Below are 18,659 nucleotides of genomic sequence, written 5' to 3'. Positions count from 1 at the left end.
TATTCTTATAAATTTGAGTCATTTCTCTATATATTTTAGAAAGGAAACCTTTATTAGAACCCTTGGATGTAAAAATTTTTTCCCAATTTTCTGCTTCCCTTCTAATCTTGTCTGCATTGATTTTGTTTCTCTAAAAACTTTTAAATTTAATATAGTCGAAATTATCCATTTTGCATTGTACTCTAGTTTTTCTTTAGCCACAAATTTCTTCCTTCTCTACAATTCTGAGAGGTAGACTATCCTTTTGTTCTCTTAATTTGCTTATAGTATCTTTATCTCTAAATCATGAACCCATTTAAACCTGATATTGGTATATGGTGTTATGTGTGGGTCAATGCCTAGTTTCTGCCATACTAATTTCCAATTTTCCCACTAGTTTTTGTCAAATAGTGAGTTCTTATCTCAGAAACTGGAGTTTTAGGGTTTATCAAACATTAGATTACTATAGCCATTGACTATTGTGTCTTGTGAACCTAACGTATTCCATTGATCAACTACTCTATTTCTCAGTCAGTAGCAAATGCTTTTGGTGACCACTGCTTTTTGATATAGTTTTAGGTTTGATACAGCTAAGCTACCTTCCTTTGCATTTTTTTCATTAATTCAGGACAAGATTCTAATAACTGCATGAAGAAGATATAATTGGGCATACTGAAGAAAGATCAGAGAAACATGGGAGCATGGGAAGGAAATAAACTTTAACAAAGTAGCTATTTTGTGCCATGCACTGTGCTAAGTGAGCACTTTTACAAATATTATCTCATTTGATCTTTCTAACTACACTCAGGTGTACTCATGAGGCAAACATGTTAAGGGACTTGCACAGGATCACACTCCAAACATCTACTACAAGGATTTTCCTAAGATACAGGTCTGAGCATGTATGTCATCATCTCCTTATTCTAAACTCCAATGGTGCCCTATTGCCTCTAAGATCAACTGTAAGCTTTTCTGTTGAACTTTTAAAGTTTTTCATGACCAGATCCAACCCGTTTCAGCAATCTCAATGGATATCATTCCTTGTGCATTCTGCATCTAGCCAATTTGACCTTGCCACCTTCTGACACATGGCACCCCATCTTGTGTCTGCATGCCTTTGCTCTGACCAACTCCTGTGCCAGGAATACCCTTCTTATCTCTTCCACACACAGGAACACTGCCTTTTACCTGAAACCATTCCTAATGCTCTCAATCATAACTCCCTTCCCTCCTCAAAATACCTTGAATTAAACTAGTTTAATTCAAATCTTTGTATTTATTCTTCCTATATTTATTCTCTATATGTGTACTTATCAAGAAATGGACATTTGTTAAGTGTAAACTGTGTACCAAGCACTGGGGATACAAATAGAAAAGTCAAAATCATATCTACTCTCAAGGACCTCACACTCTCATTGGGGGAGATCACAACAAAGTAAGTGCAGCTGGGAGGTGGATAGAAAGGGCTGGAAATGCAAAAAGGTCATTTATCATGTGGATGCAAGGTCCTGGGGTAACTTAGGTTATATTGATTCTAGGGGTGTAGTGGCAGATGGAAAGATGAATAACCAAGCCTTTCTGGGGAAACTTTATGGATAAACCTGAGATTTAGGTGGTTTTCCAAGAGATTCTAATTGGCTATAAAGAGCTGGAGTTTGAGAGAACCAGATACCTCTTCCCTAGAGCAGGGATACTTCAGTTACTGCCAAGGGGCAGTCTGGTGAATCCTCAAAATGGTTTTAAATGCATGAAACAATAATAGTTAGCATAAGAAGTATCACGTTTAGAGATCATGTATGTGGCAAAAAGGATAATTTATAGCTGCTCAGTGCCTCAAGTAATTTTCTCTCTTTTGTGAAAGCCTCATAATGTTCCCCCAGGCATGACTCTGCTGGCCTCCTTAGGGAACTGAGAAGCATTCTTGATCTACCATTTTAATGACATGTCAAAGAAAGAAAAACAGGTATTCTGCCAGGGCCTGTATTGGGAAAACCACACTGATTCAGATCACCACTTCCATTGATAGGTGTTCATATGAATCACCCTTTTAATACACCACTCTAGAATTTTGATGGGAAATCAAACTAATTACCAGCAGTTTTCAGAATCTATCTTATTCCTTGTTTTGAAACCTGGGACACTTGCCCACTCCTCATCCTGTGGTGGTACATACAATTTCTTTTCTTCATTCCCCCCCACCCCCAAAATCAAGGATAGTGTCTCTTAGTTGCATATGAAAGTTCTGGTCCTGGAAGTTTATATAGATAGATAGATAGATATTTACTGAGGCAATTGGGATTAAGTGACTTGCCCAGGGTCACATAGCCTAGGAAGTATTAAGTGTCTGAGGCCAGATTTGAACTCAGGTCCTGACTTCAGGGCTGGTGCTCTATCCACTGCACCGCCTAGCTGCCCCAGGAGGTTATATTCTTAACCAACATTCTATGAATTTGTTTTCAAAAAACATTTTGACAAATTTCATAATTTGATTTTCTTTGCAATTGTTTTATTTTACAACAACAAACAGTTAACATTTGGATAACACTATAATGTTTACAAAGCACTCTTAAGTCTTATTTATATATTATGTTATTATATTTTATCTTCACAATAACTCTGGGAAGTAGGTGTTATTATTATTCTCATTTTAAAGCTGAAGAAACAGGCAGACAGAAATGTGTATGGGTGGCATGATTTGAACTCAGAACTTCCTGGCTGTATCCAGGATTCCTTATAATGGACAGTGATCCAAAGACTTCACCAAACTGCCAAAGTGGTACAGGGTAGAAAAGGGTAACAACCCTACTAGAGTTCATCATATCCAGACACTTGAATTCTTAAGATACTCAAGCATTGTCTAACTTTCTTTTGCAATTATACCTGCCCTCAAAAAAGCTTACAAAGTAATGGGACATAACTTGAGGAAGAGATGTATTTATCCTTCAGTGGCCCAGGCCACCAGGCTTAAATAGCATGGCTCGGGCTTCCATCTTAGCTCAGCTACTTCTTACTGCTGTGGGGTCCTCAGCAGGTCCCTAGCTCTCTCCAATTCAGAACCCATCAGAAGGTTGTTGTGAGGATTAAAGGAGATGACATTTATGAAGCACTTTGCAAATGTTAAGGAGTTAAACTGTTACTATTACTATCTGCACATTTTATTTGTATTAACACCACTAACAAGTCAGTCACAATGCAGAACTGGGAAGGGTCAGCATTCTCAGGGACTTCTGGTACTCCTAGGCTAAGTAAAATCTCAATAAAGACACAATTTTACCTAGTGGAAGTATTTAATGGGGACCCTAAGTGGAAATTTCTAACTCAGACGAAAACTATCAGAAGTGCCCCCTAACATGATGAGATTAAAATCACCAACAATAATTTTAAATATATGACACACAATGATTTCTGAAGAGGTTCAAAACTGATTGTTAGCTTGCCAAGCTCCTTAGCCCATCGGGGAGAAAAGAGAAGCGGATATAGAGAACTCTGCTTTCCTGGCCATTCAAGGGAGCTCTTTCTAGGGAATGAGGCAAGTCCTTATATTCCTGTCAAACAGAAGAAAGTAAAAGGGGCTAAAGTGATTCTAGGATTTAGGTCTGTAAGGCCCCCACCATCTCTCAAGTGCTAAGATCCAGGCTTGCTCCACATCAACCCACTTCAAAGAAGGAGGCAGGATCCTTGTTTTCTACATTGTGCAAGTTGTGCTGAATCAGAAGGACAATGGGCATCTCTTTGCTCACTACTTTCTCCATCTAAGACCTTGCTACTATAAGGAAAGAAAGGGGAAAGAGCCAGTGACTGGAGGTGCCAGCAGGAAATCGTGAAAGGCTTCTAAGCCCTCAGCACTCAACAAGAAGAAACAAAGGAAGCAAAGTCAAAGAAGAAAACTCCAGAAATTGTTTTCTTTTTAAACTCAGCCCTATTTTTACTGTACTGTTCTTTCCTCCTAGGGTCTAAAGCTCTGTCTTAGTCTCATCCTCAAGCATAACACAATGTCCTCTTGGGAGCTTCCTCAGTGAAAGGAGTTTGTCTTAATAAATTGAATATAATGTCTCTTTTGTCCAATCCCTATGACCACTCAAAGGCATCACTGAATCAAGATGTTCCTGTGGTGTTAAGTAAGGGACAGGTCAATTCTCCGAGAGCCTCTGCAGCTGTGGATCACAGCATCTGAAGAAGTTGCAGGGCAGCTTTTGCTGACACAGGTGTTGTGGACTGGGAATGAGCCAAATTGGAGGCCGAGGGAAGAGGAGAGAGGTCAGACATGCAATGGCCTCTTAGGTCAGAGAACAGCAGCTGCCTCTCAGTCTCCTTGTATCATCCTCTCACAAGAGGAGATCCATTCTGCAGGTCTGTGTTGGATCTCCAGCAGCCACTGTCAGGTGGCTCCCGGTAGCACAACAGTCCTGCTCTACTGAATAATGAAAGTCACCCCATAATTGATTATCTGACACACCTCAGGACAGTGCTGGAAAGGCAAGGAAGAGGCAGGATACTCTCCCTTCCCATTCAAACAACTGGAGTGTATCAAGGCTTTTAAGTATTCACTAAATTACCAAGAGTGGGGAAAAAAACATAAATATAAAAGGAGAATAACATATTTATAGCCAGGTGATAAGGAACCAAAGAGGGGAGAGAAATAAAGCACATAGGAGGAGTGTGTGCTAGAGGAAGGGCCTGCAATATGTGGGAGAAAAAGGGATAAAGAGCACACACGAAGTATATTTAGTCTCATCGACCAGAAAGAAGAAATCAGTGATGATTCTCAGAAGCTTAGAGTCAAGAAACTGAGGGAAGGAGCTCTCAGTGTTCTCAGGGAATCATCTAAGACACTTTCTGTAATCACAAGAAGGGAAAAGAGTGGGGGCTTAAGAAAAAGAAAGTTTGGAATAGCCAGATCTTGAAGATTTTCTTTAAGTTCTAAATTTTTGAGTGAAATATCTATGTACTTTGGCTCAAATACTTCTGATAAGCATTACTATAATAAATCTTTATACTCATGAAATTTCACTCTGGTATAAATTCTCTGATATCGAATGAGTGTTTTGCTCTTCAGAGCCATTTCAAGATCAAATGGTTGCGCTGCCATATGAATTTTATGATGTTGAAAAGGTTATGCACTCTGGCAGAAGACCTTTCCATATACATTTTATTCCTAAATTTTCTCTCAAGTATGAATTTTCTCATGGTGATTAAGTCCCGTCTTCCGGGAGAAGGACTTTCCACATTCATGACACTTATAAGGTTTCTGTTCAGCATGAACACTCTGATGTTGAGCAAGATGAGTGCTCTGACGAAAAGCCGTCCCACACTTCTTACATTTGTAGCGCTTCTCTCCAGTATGAATTGTTGCATGTTGGGTAAGTCCTGCCTTGCGAGAAAAGGCCTTACCACATTTATTACATTCATAAGGTTTCTCTCCAGTGTGAACTGTTTGGTGGCAAATAAGGCCTGTCTTCCAGAAGAAGGCCTTTCCACATGTATTGCATTCATAGGGCTTCTTTCCAGTATGAAGTCGCTGATGTTGAGTAAGGGACTTCCTCTTGAAGAAGGCCATCCCACATGTTTTGCATTCATAATGTTTCTCTCCAGTATGAATCCTTTGATGCTGAACAAGCGATTTTCTCTCAAAGAAAGCCGAGCCACACACATTACACTCATAAGATTTCTCTCCAGAATGAACTGCCTGATGTCGGAGAAGTCCCGTGTTCCAGCGAAAGGCCATTCCACATGTATTACATTCATAAGGTTTCTCTCCAGTGTGAATTTTTTGGTGTTCATTAAGTCCTGTCCTCCTATGGAAAGCCTTTCCACATCTTTTACATTCATAAGGCTTCTCACCAGTGTGAATTCTCTGATGTCGAGTAAGGTGTGTACTCCGACGAAAGACCTTCCCACAGATGTTACATTTAAAAGATTTGCTTCCTCTGTGGACTTTTTCATGATTAGTAAGTCCCGTCTTCCGTTGGAAGGCCTTCCCACAATGCTTACATTCATAAGGTTTCTCTTCAAGATTTGGTTTATCTAAGCTGTCGCCTTCTTCCCTGGTGTTTCCTAGCTTGGCGACAAAGTCAGCACGTCTCCTGGATCTTTTGTGAGATGGTTTTGTCACAGAGGTGCCCTTCTTGGCAGCTGACTGCTTCGTTTGAGGGTTAAGCTCCCAATCTGAAAGAAAAACAACATGAACATCCTTCATTTACCACTACATTACATTGAGCTTTATCTTCTGCCCGTCTATCAAGAAAATTGTCACATTTAAAATAATAACGCCATCTTACAAAATGGTGGTCATTGGTGTCTGATTCTGTTTGACCTCTGGGGACTCTGTCCATGGGGTTTCCTTGGCAAAGATACTGGAGTAGTTTGCTCCTTCTTGAGAGTGTTTTTTTTTTTTTTGTTTTTGTTTTTTTTTTTTAAACAGATGAGGAACTGAAACAAATAGGGGTCAAATAACTTGGTCTGGGTCTCACTCATAGTCTCATAGCTACACAGCATCTTGAGTCTGGGTTTGATTTCAAATCTTCCTGACTCAAGGCTCGATGCTCTATCAACTTTATCACCTACTTATATAGCTTATAAAAAGTTCTCACTTAGACTTGATTCTTTGTAAAAAGCTGAATCTCTGAGCAGATACCCTTGGATAATGGAGCACTTAAGGCTAATTACCAATTGGACAATACTTAGCATTTGCTTGGAAAATGGCCCACCCCACCATTCTGTGCTGTCTGGATCTGTTGGTCTATAGAGAGATTTGGAGGAGGGGGAAAAAAGGTGGAGTAGGACTAGCGAGGTGAATCCCGGTGGTAGAAGAAAGAGGAGATTGTGTGTCCAGGATCTCTCCTCTTCCTTGGACAAAGAATAAAGATCAAGGACTTTTGTTTATCCCGACTCTGGCTGATTTTAAAGTACCCAGGGTGCTAACGTGGTCTTCAACTCTTTTCAACAGATGATTCAGGCCAATTCCAATAAACTTGTGATGGAGAGAGCCGACTGCCTCCAGAGAAAGGATTGTGGGCACTGAATGTGGATCACAACATAGTATTTTCAACTTGTTGTTGATTGCTTCCTTGTTTTTTTTTTTTTTTTTTCCTTTCTCACTTCCCCTTATGCAGCATGATAAATGTGGAAATATGTATAGAAGAACTGCACATGTTTAACCTATATTGGATTACTTGTTGTCTATAAAGATGGAGAAGGAAAGGAGGAAGAAAAATTTGGAACGCAAGGTTTTGCAAGGGTGAATGTTGAAAATGTTGGTAAAATATTTTTTTTAAATATTTTTTATAAATAATAAATAAATAAATATTTTATTTTTAAAAATAATATAAAAACTCTCACTGATCTTCAAAACAAGTTTTTAAGGTATATAGGTCAGTTAGGACATTTAGCTTCAAAAATAATAATTCTTAAACTTTTTTTTTTTAAGTCTCAGGATCCTTTTATGCTCTTCTGAGTTATTGAGGACCCCAAGGAGCTTTTGTGTATGTGGCTTATGCCTAATCAATATTTACCAGATTAAAAATGAAAACTGACAAAACTATTTTAAATATTCACTTAAATTAATAAACCCATTACAACATAAATAATGTTTTTATGAAAAATAATAGTGTGCCAAGACAAAAAAAAATTGGTAAGATGAGTGGTATTTTTTTTTTTACACATTTTTGTAAATCTCTTTAATGTATGCCCTAAGAGAAGACATTAGGATTCTTCTTTCAGCTTCTGCATTTGGTCTGTTGTGATACTACTGTTTTGGTGGAAGTTGGTTTCATGGGAAGAAAATCTGGTCTCACATAGATATGTAGCTAGACAGGGAAAGAGTATTTTATTAAATAAATACTGTCTTAGCTTTGTTAAGAAAATAGTTCTGACCTTGTGATCTCCTTGTCAAGAGGCCCACCAGCCTACATTCTGAAGCACCTACTTTAAAGGATGGCTAGTGAATACGTAGGGGTAAAAAAGCAGTGATTTCCTGGCTTCGCCAAGAATAAGACATGCTAGACCAGATTCTCATTTTCTTTCTGACAAAGGTATTCTAATGGTATCTTTGGGTATGGGGCAGATAAGTGGTGCAGTGGATAGAATGCCAGTTCTAGAGTCAGAAAGGATCACATAGCTAGTAAGCTAGTTTTGAATGCTTCTTGACTTCCAGGCATGATACTCTGGTCCCCATGTCACCTAAGATGTCAACAGATAACTTTCTTGTTTTAAATTTATTTTTAACACACTACTTTATGAATCATGTTAGGAAAAAAAAATCAGAGCAAAAGAAAAAAACATGGGAGAGAGAGAAAAAAAAAACAGAAAAAGAAGTGAACATAGTATGTGTTGATTTATATTCAGTCTCCTTGGATTTTTTTCTGGATGCAGAAGGCATTTTCCATCCAAAGTCTATTGGGACTGCTTTGGATCACTGAACCAGTGAGAAGAACTAAGAAGAACCAGTTGATCATCCCATTTTCTTGCTGTTATTGTATACAATGTATTCCCGATTCTGCTTGTTTCCCTCAGTATCAGTTCATGTAAATCTTTCCAGGCGTTTCTAAATTTAGCTTGTTCATCATTTGTTATAGAACAATAATATTCTATTACCTTCATGTACCACAATTTATTTAGCCATTCCCTAATTGATGGGCATCTACTTATTTTCCAGTTCTTTGCCACCACAAAAAGAGCTGCTACAAACATTTTTGCACATGTGGGTCCTTTTCCCTTCTTTATGTTTTCCTTGGAGTACAGACCCAGTAATGACACTGCTACAGGGTATGCTCAGTTTTATAGCCCTGTGGGCATAGTTCTAGATTGCTCTCCAGAATGGTTGGATCAGTTCACAACTCCATCAACAATGCAATAGTGCCCCACTTTTCTCACATTCCCTTCAACATTTATCATTGTCTTTTCCTGTCATCCTAGCCAATCTGAGAAGAGTGAGGTGGTAACTCAGAGTTGTTTTAATTTGCATTTTTCTAATCAATAGTGATTTTGAGTATTTTCTCATATAACTATAGATGGCTTTGATTTCATCATCTGAAAATTATGTTCATATTCTTTGACCATTTATCAATTGTCTTTCTGACATATTATTTTCCAGTTTTCCCAGAAATTTTTGTCAAATAGTGAGCTCTCATTCCAAAAGCTGGAGTTTGGGGTTTTATCAAATACTAGGTTATTATAGGCCTTGACTATTGTGTCATGTGTATACAATCTATTCCACTGAACCACCACTCTATTTCTTAGCCAATACCAAATGGTTTTGATGACTGCTGCTTTATAATATAGTCTTAGATTTGGTACTGCTGATCCACGATCCTTTGTATTTGTTTTCCATTAATTCTCTTGATATTCTTGACCTTTTGTTCTTCCAGATGAATTTTGTTATTGTTTTTCTAGTTATACAAAATGTTTTGGCAGTTTTGATTGATGTGGCACTGAAGAAGTAAATCAATTTGGAAAGAATTGTCATTTTTATTATACTAGCTCAGTCTAGCCATGAACAATTGATATTTTTCCAATTGTTTAGATCTGACTTTATTTGTGTGAGAAGTGTTTTGCAATTGTGTTCACTATAGTTCTTGTGTTTGTCTTGGTGTAGACACCCAAGTATTTTATTTTATCTATGGTAATTTTAAATGGAATTTCTCTTTTTATTTCTTGCTAAGGTTCAGTAATATACAGAAATGCTGATGATTTGTGTGGGTTTGTTTTATATCCTGCAACTTTGCAAAGCTGTGAATTGTTTCCAGTTGGTTTTTGAATGATTTTTTAGGATAGATAATTTTCAACAGAGGAAACAAAAGATGCTAAGAATCATCTGATAATCTGCTTAAATATACTATTTGTCAAACAGATGCTAAATGAAACCATCTCACTCTCCTCCTCCCACCCCCATCAAATAGGGACGAATAAAACCAATGGAGAAAGATATATATGCATTTACTGATAGAAGAACTGCAATTCTGTCCAATCCTTTTGGAAGAACAATATGGAAGTGTGAAGTCAAAGTTGTAAGAATATGCTAAAAGATCAGATTCATGGATTTAAAAGAGAGAGGTAGATTAGTGACCACATGCTTTAATTCTACATGAAGAAATCTTCAATCTTCCATCCTTGTTGAGTGATAATCTAGCTTCTGTATGAAGACCTCCAAAGGGAGAGAATCCACTCTTAGGAGAGTCCCCTGCAATTGTCAGCAGTTCTCACTGTCCCCTACTCCTGGTTTGGTCTTCTCAGGCCAAACGGAATCAGTCTAATACTTCGCCTAGAGGACAAATACTTGAAGAAAGCTATCATCCACCTCCCCAATCTCTATTTCAAACTCTAGTCTTCTCTATTCCAGGCTAAATATCTCCAGTTCCTTCATCCAGCCATCACACGTTACAGACCCAAAAGCCTTCATATTCCTGACTGACTTCTTCTGGAGATGCCTAACTAGCTGTTGACTCAATAATTCCATGGTGGAATATGTGCTGAGAGAATTATCAATTTTTTTTTTTTTTGCATTTACTAAAGGCCTACTAAGTATAAAGCACTGAGCACTGTGCTGGGTGCTGAAGGGAAATCTTTCCTGCCCTCAAAGAGCTTACTTTTATATTCCAAAACTACAAAAAAAGCTATCTATACAATCTATCTTACAATGATTTTTAAGACAACCTTCTTTATAACTGGGAAAAAATGGGAGTGATCTAAATATATAATGAGAAGGGACATTGTGACATTAACATCATAGAACACTATAATAATATCAAAATGGATCCATCATGGGTACCACAAAGAAATCTGCAACAGATCAAGAATACCCAGTGGGAAAAAATTTTTTTAAATTAAAAAAAAAAAAAAAGACTGTCAAGTGAAAAGAGGAGCACCAGAAAAATTCAGTGCACATAATGGTCACGTGATTAGAAAACCGAGTGAGAATTAAAGGACCAAGTATTCTGAGGAGGCCTTGGAGGCAGGGACAGAAAGGGATCAGGACTACTCTGAATATAGTTTTGGTAAGGAGCTATTTCCTGTCCTCACCCCATCCCTGTGCCCTGCCCCAATGACCCAGCACAGTTAGCACCTGCCCTCTGAAATTACATCTGCATGTTACGCATTGTCGATCTACCTTTACTTGTACATTGTCTCCCCAGTAAAATGTGAGCTCCTGAAGTGGAGGGAATGGTTTTGTGCTTTCCTGGCTGTTCTCCCAACAAGACCCTCCATCGCCAGACACTCTCCCTCCTCATCTCTGTCTCAAGTCTCAGCTACAATCTCCCAACCACCCTTAATTCCTGTGCCTCTTCCCTCTGTTGGTTATTTTCTATTTATCCTTGCATATACTTTATTTGTACATCATTGTGTGCATGTTATCTTCCTCATTAAGCTGTGAGCTCCTTCTGTCTTTTGCTTTTCTTTGCATCTTCCAGGGCGTAGTATGTTGCCTGGCACATAATAAATTTTTATTAAAAGCATGTTGACTGATAAATAATTGTAAAGTAGGTTTAATAAGTTGTATTGATGGCTAACATTAACTTGAAAAAAAGTTACTTTAAAAAAAAAAACAAAAAGAATAAGGTCAAGGAGGTTAATTGGGAAAATGTGCTAAATATGCACTAATGTTAAGGGATCGGTTTATATATAAAGTATCAGGAATGTCAAAAGAAGAAAGAAGAAAAGGGCCCACCACTGTGAAAGGCCCAGTGGACCCTGGAGTATTCAAGCAGAGAGCTTTTCAGAGAGCCCTTTGTTAGGGTGACAATTAGATCCTGATGAAGACGCTCATCCAGAGCCTCAGCCCTTCACCATAGGCCTGAGGGGTTGGAGGGGAGCTCTCCACTCAATATTCTTGGTATTACTTCCAAATAACAAACCAGGACATTTCTGCTCAAGACCTATAAACCTGGCTTTTATGCACTCACCTGGACGGGTGCTTCTTGGGCCTTCTCTCCCTGGCATCCAAAGTACTTGTCTTTGCTCCAGTTGGTGAATCACATCTGGTTTGGTATCTGTAAGTCCTGAAAAAGGGAAAGTGCCTCAGAATCCGATCCTACTCCCTTCTGTCTTTGGGAACAAATGGTCATGCTAGGAAAACTCAGAGAGCAGGACAATGGACTCCTGAAGGACCTGGAATTGTGTCCCCAGGAATCTGAGAAGATAGGTCTCAGAGCTGATTTGACAAAATTACCTCATTTGATCCAGGGCCTATTAAGATACTAGTGCCTGGGGTTTTAGGGAAGAATTTCAAACTTGAAGGAATGGCGTGAGGGAGGGACAACTTCAGGACACACATAACCAAGTGGCCACTTTCCTGTTCTACAGACAAAAGACCTTTCTTTGGGAACAGGCAGAAGTACTTTGGACATAAATTGTAAATGATAACTAATAAATACGTGAAAAAGCCCATAGCACGTACAAAAGAAGGAAGCAAAAAGCCTCCACCAGGCAGATTCTAGGACCTAGGGGGCCTCCATACCCAGGCAGACCAGGTTCCGGTAATTCTCCAGCATCACGTCCCGATACAACTCCTTCTGAGAAGGGACCAGCTGCCCCCATTCCTCTCGGGTGAAGACAACGGCCACATCTTTGAATGTCAGCAATTCCTGAAATAATCAAAATACCTCTGTTAACCCAAGTCCATTTCTCATGTGCACCTGGAAGGACAGGTGAAGTTGGCAGGAGCTTGGGATGTGGGAGAGGGAATCACCTGTAATATTGGCTGGAGTCAATTGGGAGGTGTTTGTATTTAATCCTGGATGTATCAAAGAATCTATATGAAATGGCTTTCATTTGAATTGTCTTAGGAAGATTCTGAAGATTCCCTGGCAGGATGAGGTACCAGACCCTGAGGTCCTTTCTCAAACACAATTTCCAAGCATTCCAACTCTGTTGCCAAGAGCACAACTCCACTGGGCTGGCCACAATGTTCGAATGCCAAATGTACCTTTGACAAAAAGATTATTTTATGGAGAACTCACATAGGGCAAGTGTTCACAAGGTGGTCAGAAAGAACAATCAAGGACACGCTCAAGGTCTCTTTGAAGAACTTTAGAATTGATTGTATGACATAGGAATTAGCTCAGAGATGCACAAAATTAGAGAAGCTGCTCCAAATGTCCACAGGGACTATTTGTGTCTGACCTGTGGCAGAGCATTCCAAGTTCACATTGGTCTGAGCAGCCATAGTCGGACACAGCGTAACTCTACTCTAAAATAGTGATGCCATTTTTGTCCTCTTTGAGAACAAAGAATAACAACCATCAACCATAAGGAAAGAAGAAAACTGGGGCAGGGGGGTGGGGGGTGGGGAGGAGGAGAATCTGTGACAACTATTTGTGATAAAGGACTCAAGAATTGAGTCAAATTTGTAAAAAAAAAAAAAAAAAAAAAACCTTCCCCTCTTAGAATTGGACAAATCTAACCACAAAATAAACCATGAAAGAAACTAGGGAGGTTAACAGAATCCTAGAAAACCTAGAAATGATAAATTTCTGGAGAAAACAGAATAGGGACAGAAAGGAATACACCCTTTTCTCAGCAGTTGATGGCACTTCTGCAAAAACTGATCATAAAAAACTCACAATCAAATGCAGAAAGGCAGGAATAGTAAATGCTTCCTTTTCAGTCCATGATGCAATAAAAATTATATTCAATAAAGGAGCAGGGAAAGATAGGCTAAAAATCAATTGGAAATCAAATAATCTAATTCTAAAAAATGAGTGAATCAACCAAAAAACTTATAAAAACAGAAGTCATTCCTCCATTGATAAATGATTAAAGGATATGAGTAGGCAGTTTTCAAAGAAATCAAAGCTATCTATAGTTATATGAAAAAATGCTCTAAATAACTAATGATCAAAGAAATGCAAATTCAAACAACTCTGAGGTACCCACTCACACCTATCAGTGGCACTAATATGAGAAAAAGAGGGAAATTAGATGTTGGAGATGTGGGAAAACTGGGATCCCAATGCACTCTTGATGGAGTTGGGAACCGATTTAACCATTCCAAAGAGCAATTTAGAACTATGCCCCAAAAGTTATAAAACTGTGCATACCCTTTGATCCAGCAATACCACTGCTAGGTCTATATCCAAAAGACGAAAAAAGACATATTTGTATAAAAATATTTCTGTGGTGTCTAAGAATTGAAAATTAAAGGGATGCCCACTAATTGGAGAATGGCTAAACAAGCTGTGGTACTTGATTGTAATGGAATATTATTATGCTATAAGAAATGACAAGCAGGATGATTCCAGAAAAATCTAGAAAGGTTTATATGAATAGATACAAAATGAAACAGGAAGAGTCAGGAGACACAATAAGAACTTTATTGTTCAATGAAAAATAGTGAATGACTTGGCTCTTCTCAGCAATACAATGATCCAAGATCATCTCAAAGGACTAATGGAAAGGCAATATATTTTTGTTCAATTTTAGAATGTACTGGTTGTAGTGGAACTCCTGGTATTGAATTTACCTCCAGCAATGCAGATCAGCAACTCACATGCAGAATATGACCCTAGGATATTCCCCGTATGTGTCAGAGGCAGTCAGGAAGACTGCCAGGCAAACCCTTGAGGCACGGCGTCATGCTGCCTCTTGTGCAAGAAGTATTTTTTACCATTGTTTTAATTATGATGCTCCTTTTGCATCCCTCCTAATACTAAGGTCAGTCAAGTCATAATAGCCTTGGATGCTATAACAAATGGAGGAAGGTGCATTAGGTGAAGTGATGGGGTGAACATGAGATGAACAGGAAGAAAATTCCCACCTGGTAGGGGGCAGAGAAGGCGCTTTGGAACCAGCCTGGCCATTTACAACATGTAGAACCTAGAAGTGGCTTTCCATCTCAGGAGGATGCAGGGGTCAAGCTAAAAATGATTCCTAAAGTCTCTTCCCATGCCCCATCTAGGACCTTCTGATTATCCCATTTACTATGTCAGGACTTATGAAAAACAAATTCTTCCACAAATTTCTGTCAAAAGGAAAGTCTCACTCACCTGCTGGGGAGCCTTAGTCAAGAGTACAGGGGCCATTCCCTCATCCTCAGGCTTCCTCAGTCTTAGAGAAATGCATGGTCCTCCAAAGGCAGAAGTGGACAACTGAAGAAAAAGGAAGGATGACAGAGCCAGCCCTCCCTCAGCTCCCAGACCCACAGCATCCACTTGTTTCCCTGCTGAGGTGGACAACACAGGTAGCCATAGGTTGCTCCCAGCATTCATTCCAACAGATAATAAATGTACATGAACATGCACTCTGGAGAGCACAGGGACATGTACAGTTCCTTCCTTTAAAGGGCATTCTATTCTCCTCAACACATAAGGTAACTCTTTAAAGGACATTCTATTCTTATCATTCTATCTGGAAATTCTCAAAGGGCATCCTATTCTTTTCAATCTATAAGGTAAACTCTTTAAAAGACATTCTATTCTCCTCATTCTATAAGGTAATCTTCTTTAAAGGGAATTCTATTCTCTTCATCTATACAGTAACTCTTTAAAGGATATTCTATTCTCATTCTATAATGTTACTGTCTTTAAAGGGCACTCTTCTGGTCATCTATAGATAACCATATATATAAGATAACTATAAGATAACTTAAAGAGTATTCTATTCATCTATACAGTCATTCTTTCTCTTCATCTATTCAGTAACTCTTTGAAGGACATTCTGTTCTCATTCTATAAGATAACTCTCTTTGAAGAGCATTCTATTCTCTTCACCTGCAGTTAACTCTATAAAGTGTATTCTATTCTCCTGCTTCTAGAATAACACTCTCTTCTCATCATCTACACGGTTGGTTCCCCTCTTTAAAGGGCATGTTATTCTCTTCCTTCTATCGACGAGTATACAGTTAAGAAAGGACCGCAGATTTTGAAGGGAAGCAAAACCTTTCAGGGAAGTCAGTGTCCTAGAAAGCCATGAGCACTAGACTGGAGTCAGAAATCCTGGGTTGTTCCTTGTCTGCCTTGTTACTTATTGTTCCGGGGATCATGGGCAAGCTACCTCCCCCAGCCCTCAATTCCTCATTTGGAAAAAGAGGGAGGTGAAATTTGATGGAGTCAAGGGTCCTTTTAGCTCCGGTACATGGGATCCTATCATAATATAAGGAGGGAGAGACGATGGCCATAGGAGTTCAGGCCAAAGACGACAAGAGGAAAACTGGACAGGGAGGAAGACAATGGTTCCCAGGGGGAGGAGGAGATCAGGTAGATCATTGCAGGGAGGGCAGGGAAGATGTGTGAGAAGAGGGAGGGGGACGAGATGAGGTCATTGGAAGGAGAGGAAAGATAAGGTGGGGGGGAGGGGAGGTCGCTGAGAGGAGGGGAGGGGAGATCAGGTAGATCATTGCAGGGAGGGCAGGGAAGATGTGTGAGAAGAGGGAGGGGGACGAGATGAGGTCATTGGAAGGAGAGGAAAGATAAGGTGGGGGGGAGGGGAGGTCGCTGAGAGGAAGGGGAGGGGAGATCAGGTAGATCATTGCAGGGAGGGCAGGGAAGATGTGTGAGAAGAGGGAGGGGGACGAGATGAGGTCATTGGAAGGAGAGGAAAGATAAGGTGGGGGGGAGGGGAGATCAGGTCTTTCATGGCAGAAGAAGAAAAGGTCAGAGGGGGCGGTGAAGGGGCAGCTCGGTCAGGTGAGGGGGCAGGGGAGGAAGGGGAGTTGGTAAAGAAGCTCCATCACGTTACAGGAGGAGGGGTCCAGCCCCAGGAGACAGCAGGACGAGAAGCTGAGACTAGGCGGCAGCCACCCCTTCGATTGGATCACTTCCTATCCCCGCCCTCCCTCCGGCCAATGAGCATTCGAGCTCGCCTGGGGGGGCGTGGTTATCGGCAGCGCGTCAGAACTCGAGTACACACGTGCGACGAGTCGGGCCCCGCCCCCCGCCTCTGATGGGGAGGATGCCCCGGGAAAATGGCGCCCGAGGCCTCATCCCTTCCCACGGCCCCGCCTACCTGGCGGCTTGCTGATGGGATCTGGGAGCCGCTGCTGGGGCCCGCACCGCGCGGGGAGGAGCGGCCCGGGGGGCTTGGAGATGCGGAAGTGCCTGATTTCTGGATCGGAGCGGGGAAGAGGGAAGGAGCAAGGTCACATGGCCCGGGCGCCCTCCTTCCTTTTTGACGACACGGGCTTCTGGGAAAGTAGTTCTCAGGCCCGGCGGCTTGTGCGCATGCTCTGGAGAGATCCCCTCCTCTCGTGCCTCCGTCTGGAAGGGTCTCCCCTCCCCCTCCCCCTCCCGCGGCTGCGTTTCCGCTCGGCGGGAGCCCCGGGCTCGGCCCTGCCCCTTCCGGAGTAGTTGCCGCTACCCCACGTTTAGACGCTGTGCTTTCCCGTGGTGCGGTGTCACTGCCCGTCAGACTGGAAGCTCCCTGAGGGCAGAAGCTGGCTTTGCCTCTCTCTGCCCAGCACTTGGCGCCCGGCGGACGTAGTGCGGGCGGCCCCCTTTTAACCAGGACCGCCCAGGTCTTTCCTTGTTCTTTGTGTTCCCCGCGGACCCCGAACTCTGAGTCTGGACTTACCTGGGGGGGGGGGGGGGGGGGGGGAGACGAGCCAATGGGCGTGTAGTCTCAGCCCCCTATCGGGCCGAAAAGGAGAGGAGCCGCGCAGGAGACCGAGTCCCGAAGCTGAGCTGGCCCGCACCTTCGCGGCTCCGACGTCCGTCTGCAAACATGCACCTCGGGGGCTTGGGGAGGAAGCCACCCGAGGATAGCCCCCCCTGCGCGGCGCCCTGGCCAGTCTCCCAGTTAAGGAGCCAAGATTTACGGGGCCGCCTGCCCACCGTCCGACAAGGGAATTTAGCAGAACCCGAGTCCAGGAGATAATCATACGGGGAAGAGAAGCAAGGATTAGATGACTGCGCTAGTGCGGAGGAGTGGGGAGGGTGGCGTGGCGGCTTTTGGCTCCTTCGGATGCTCTAACATTTGTTTTGGAGTCTTTATTTGTAGTTTTGAGGCGATGATGTGATGCCAGAGAAACTGAGCAAGACAGAGATTAGAGACCAATTCAGTAATTTATTGAATGGAGAGAAATGCTGGGACCAAGGCATCCATGTTGACCCCAGAGGAGACCATCATCTCAAAGAGTCTAGCCCCAAGCATGGGGACAGCAGCCTTTTATGGAATAACAAGAACAATGACATAATGAATAGAAGGCCGTAGGTGGGGACAGAGGGAGGTTACCGATGTTCTAATGACAATAAGGAATGTCTATAAAACCTTTATCTCAACCATTAAGAGGGGTCGGTCATAACCTTAAGGCAGAATACGAAATAGGACAATTGGAGGAAGTGGTCACCCCATTAAAAGTGAACTTTGCCATTACAATAGGACTCTTTGGTCCCCTAGGTCAGAAAACCCTGAATCTCTTGGTTCTGGCTCACAACCCCTCTGCCCCCTTTTTACCTGGCCTCAGGAAACTCCTAAAATAATCCCCACCCTCAATTCACTTGGAGATCACCTTTAATTTCTGGTTGGAAGCCCCCAAGATAAGCACCACCCTTAATTGACTCCCTAGACCTCCACCTAAAAGTCATCAGGAGACCATCTTTAGCCTCTGGCCACAGAAAGCTAAATAAAATTGCATTCTGTCTCCCAAATCTTTGCTATCTTCCTAATCAGGATCTAACCCACTGAGAACTGCTCTGTTTTTTGCCACAATCTCTACTTGGAAACTGGGACTGCGAATTCTTATTCTTTGGCAG

General features: G+C 41.4%; 1 protein-coding gene across 1 annotated transcript; it reads right to left on the bottom strand.

Moving 5' to 3' along the window:
- Positions 1–4,296: 4,296 nt before the first annotated feature.
- Positions 4,297–17,185, bottom strand: LOC105748995 (zinc finger protein OZF-like). The gene is made up of 5 exons (XM_023497183.2): positions 16,915–17,185; positions 14,958–15,059; positions 12,431–12,557; positions 11,877–11,972; positions 4,297–6,144 (listed from the first exon to the last, which is right to left on the bottom strand). Exons 2-5 carry the CDS (start codon positions 14,991–14,993, stop codon positions 5,147–5,149), a joined length of 1,257 nt encoding a protein of 418 aa, XP_023352951.1. The 5' UTR covers positions 14,994–15,059; positions 16,915–17,185; the 3' UTR covers positions 4,297–5,146.
- Between the last annotated feature and the right edge of the window lie 1,474 nt (positions 17,186–18,659).

This window comes from Sarcophilus harrisii, chromosome 1, assembly GCF_902635505.1.
Source record: "Sarcophilus harrisii chromosome 1, mSarHar1.11, whole genome shotgun sequence".
NCBI classification, from domain to species: domain Eukaryota; kingdom Metazoa; phylum Chordata; class Mammalia; order Dasyuromorphia; family Dasyuridae; genus Sarcophilus; species Sarcophilus harrisii.
Note: the sequence above shows the minus strand (reverse complement) of the source record. Positions and strands in the feature narration are given on the sequence as shown.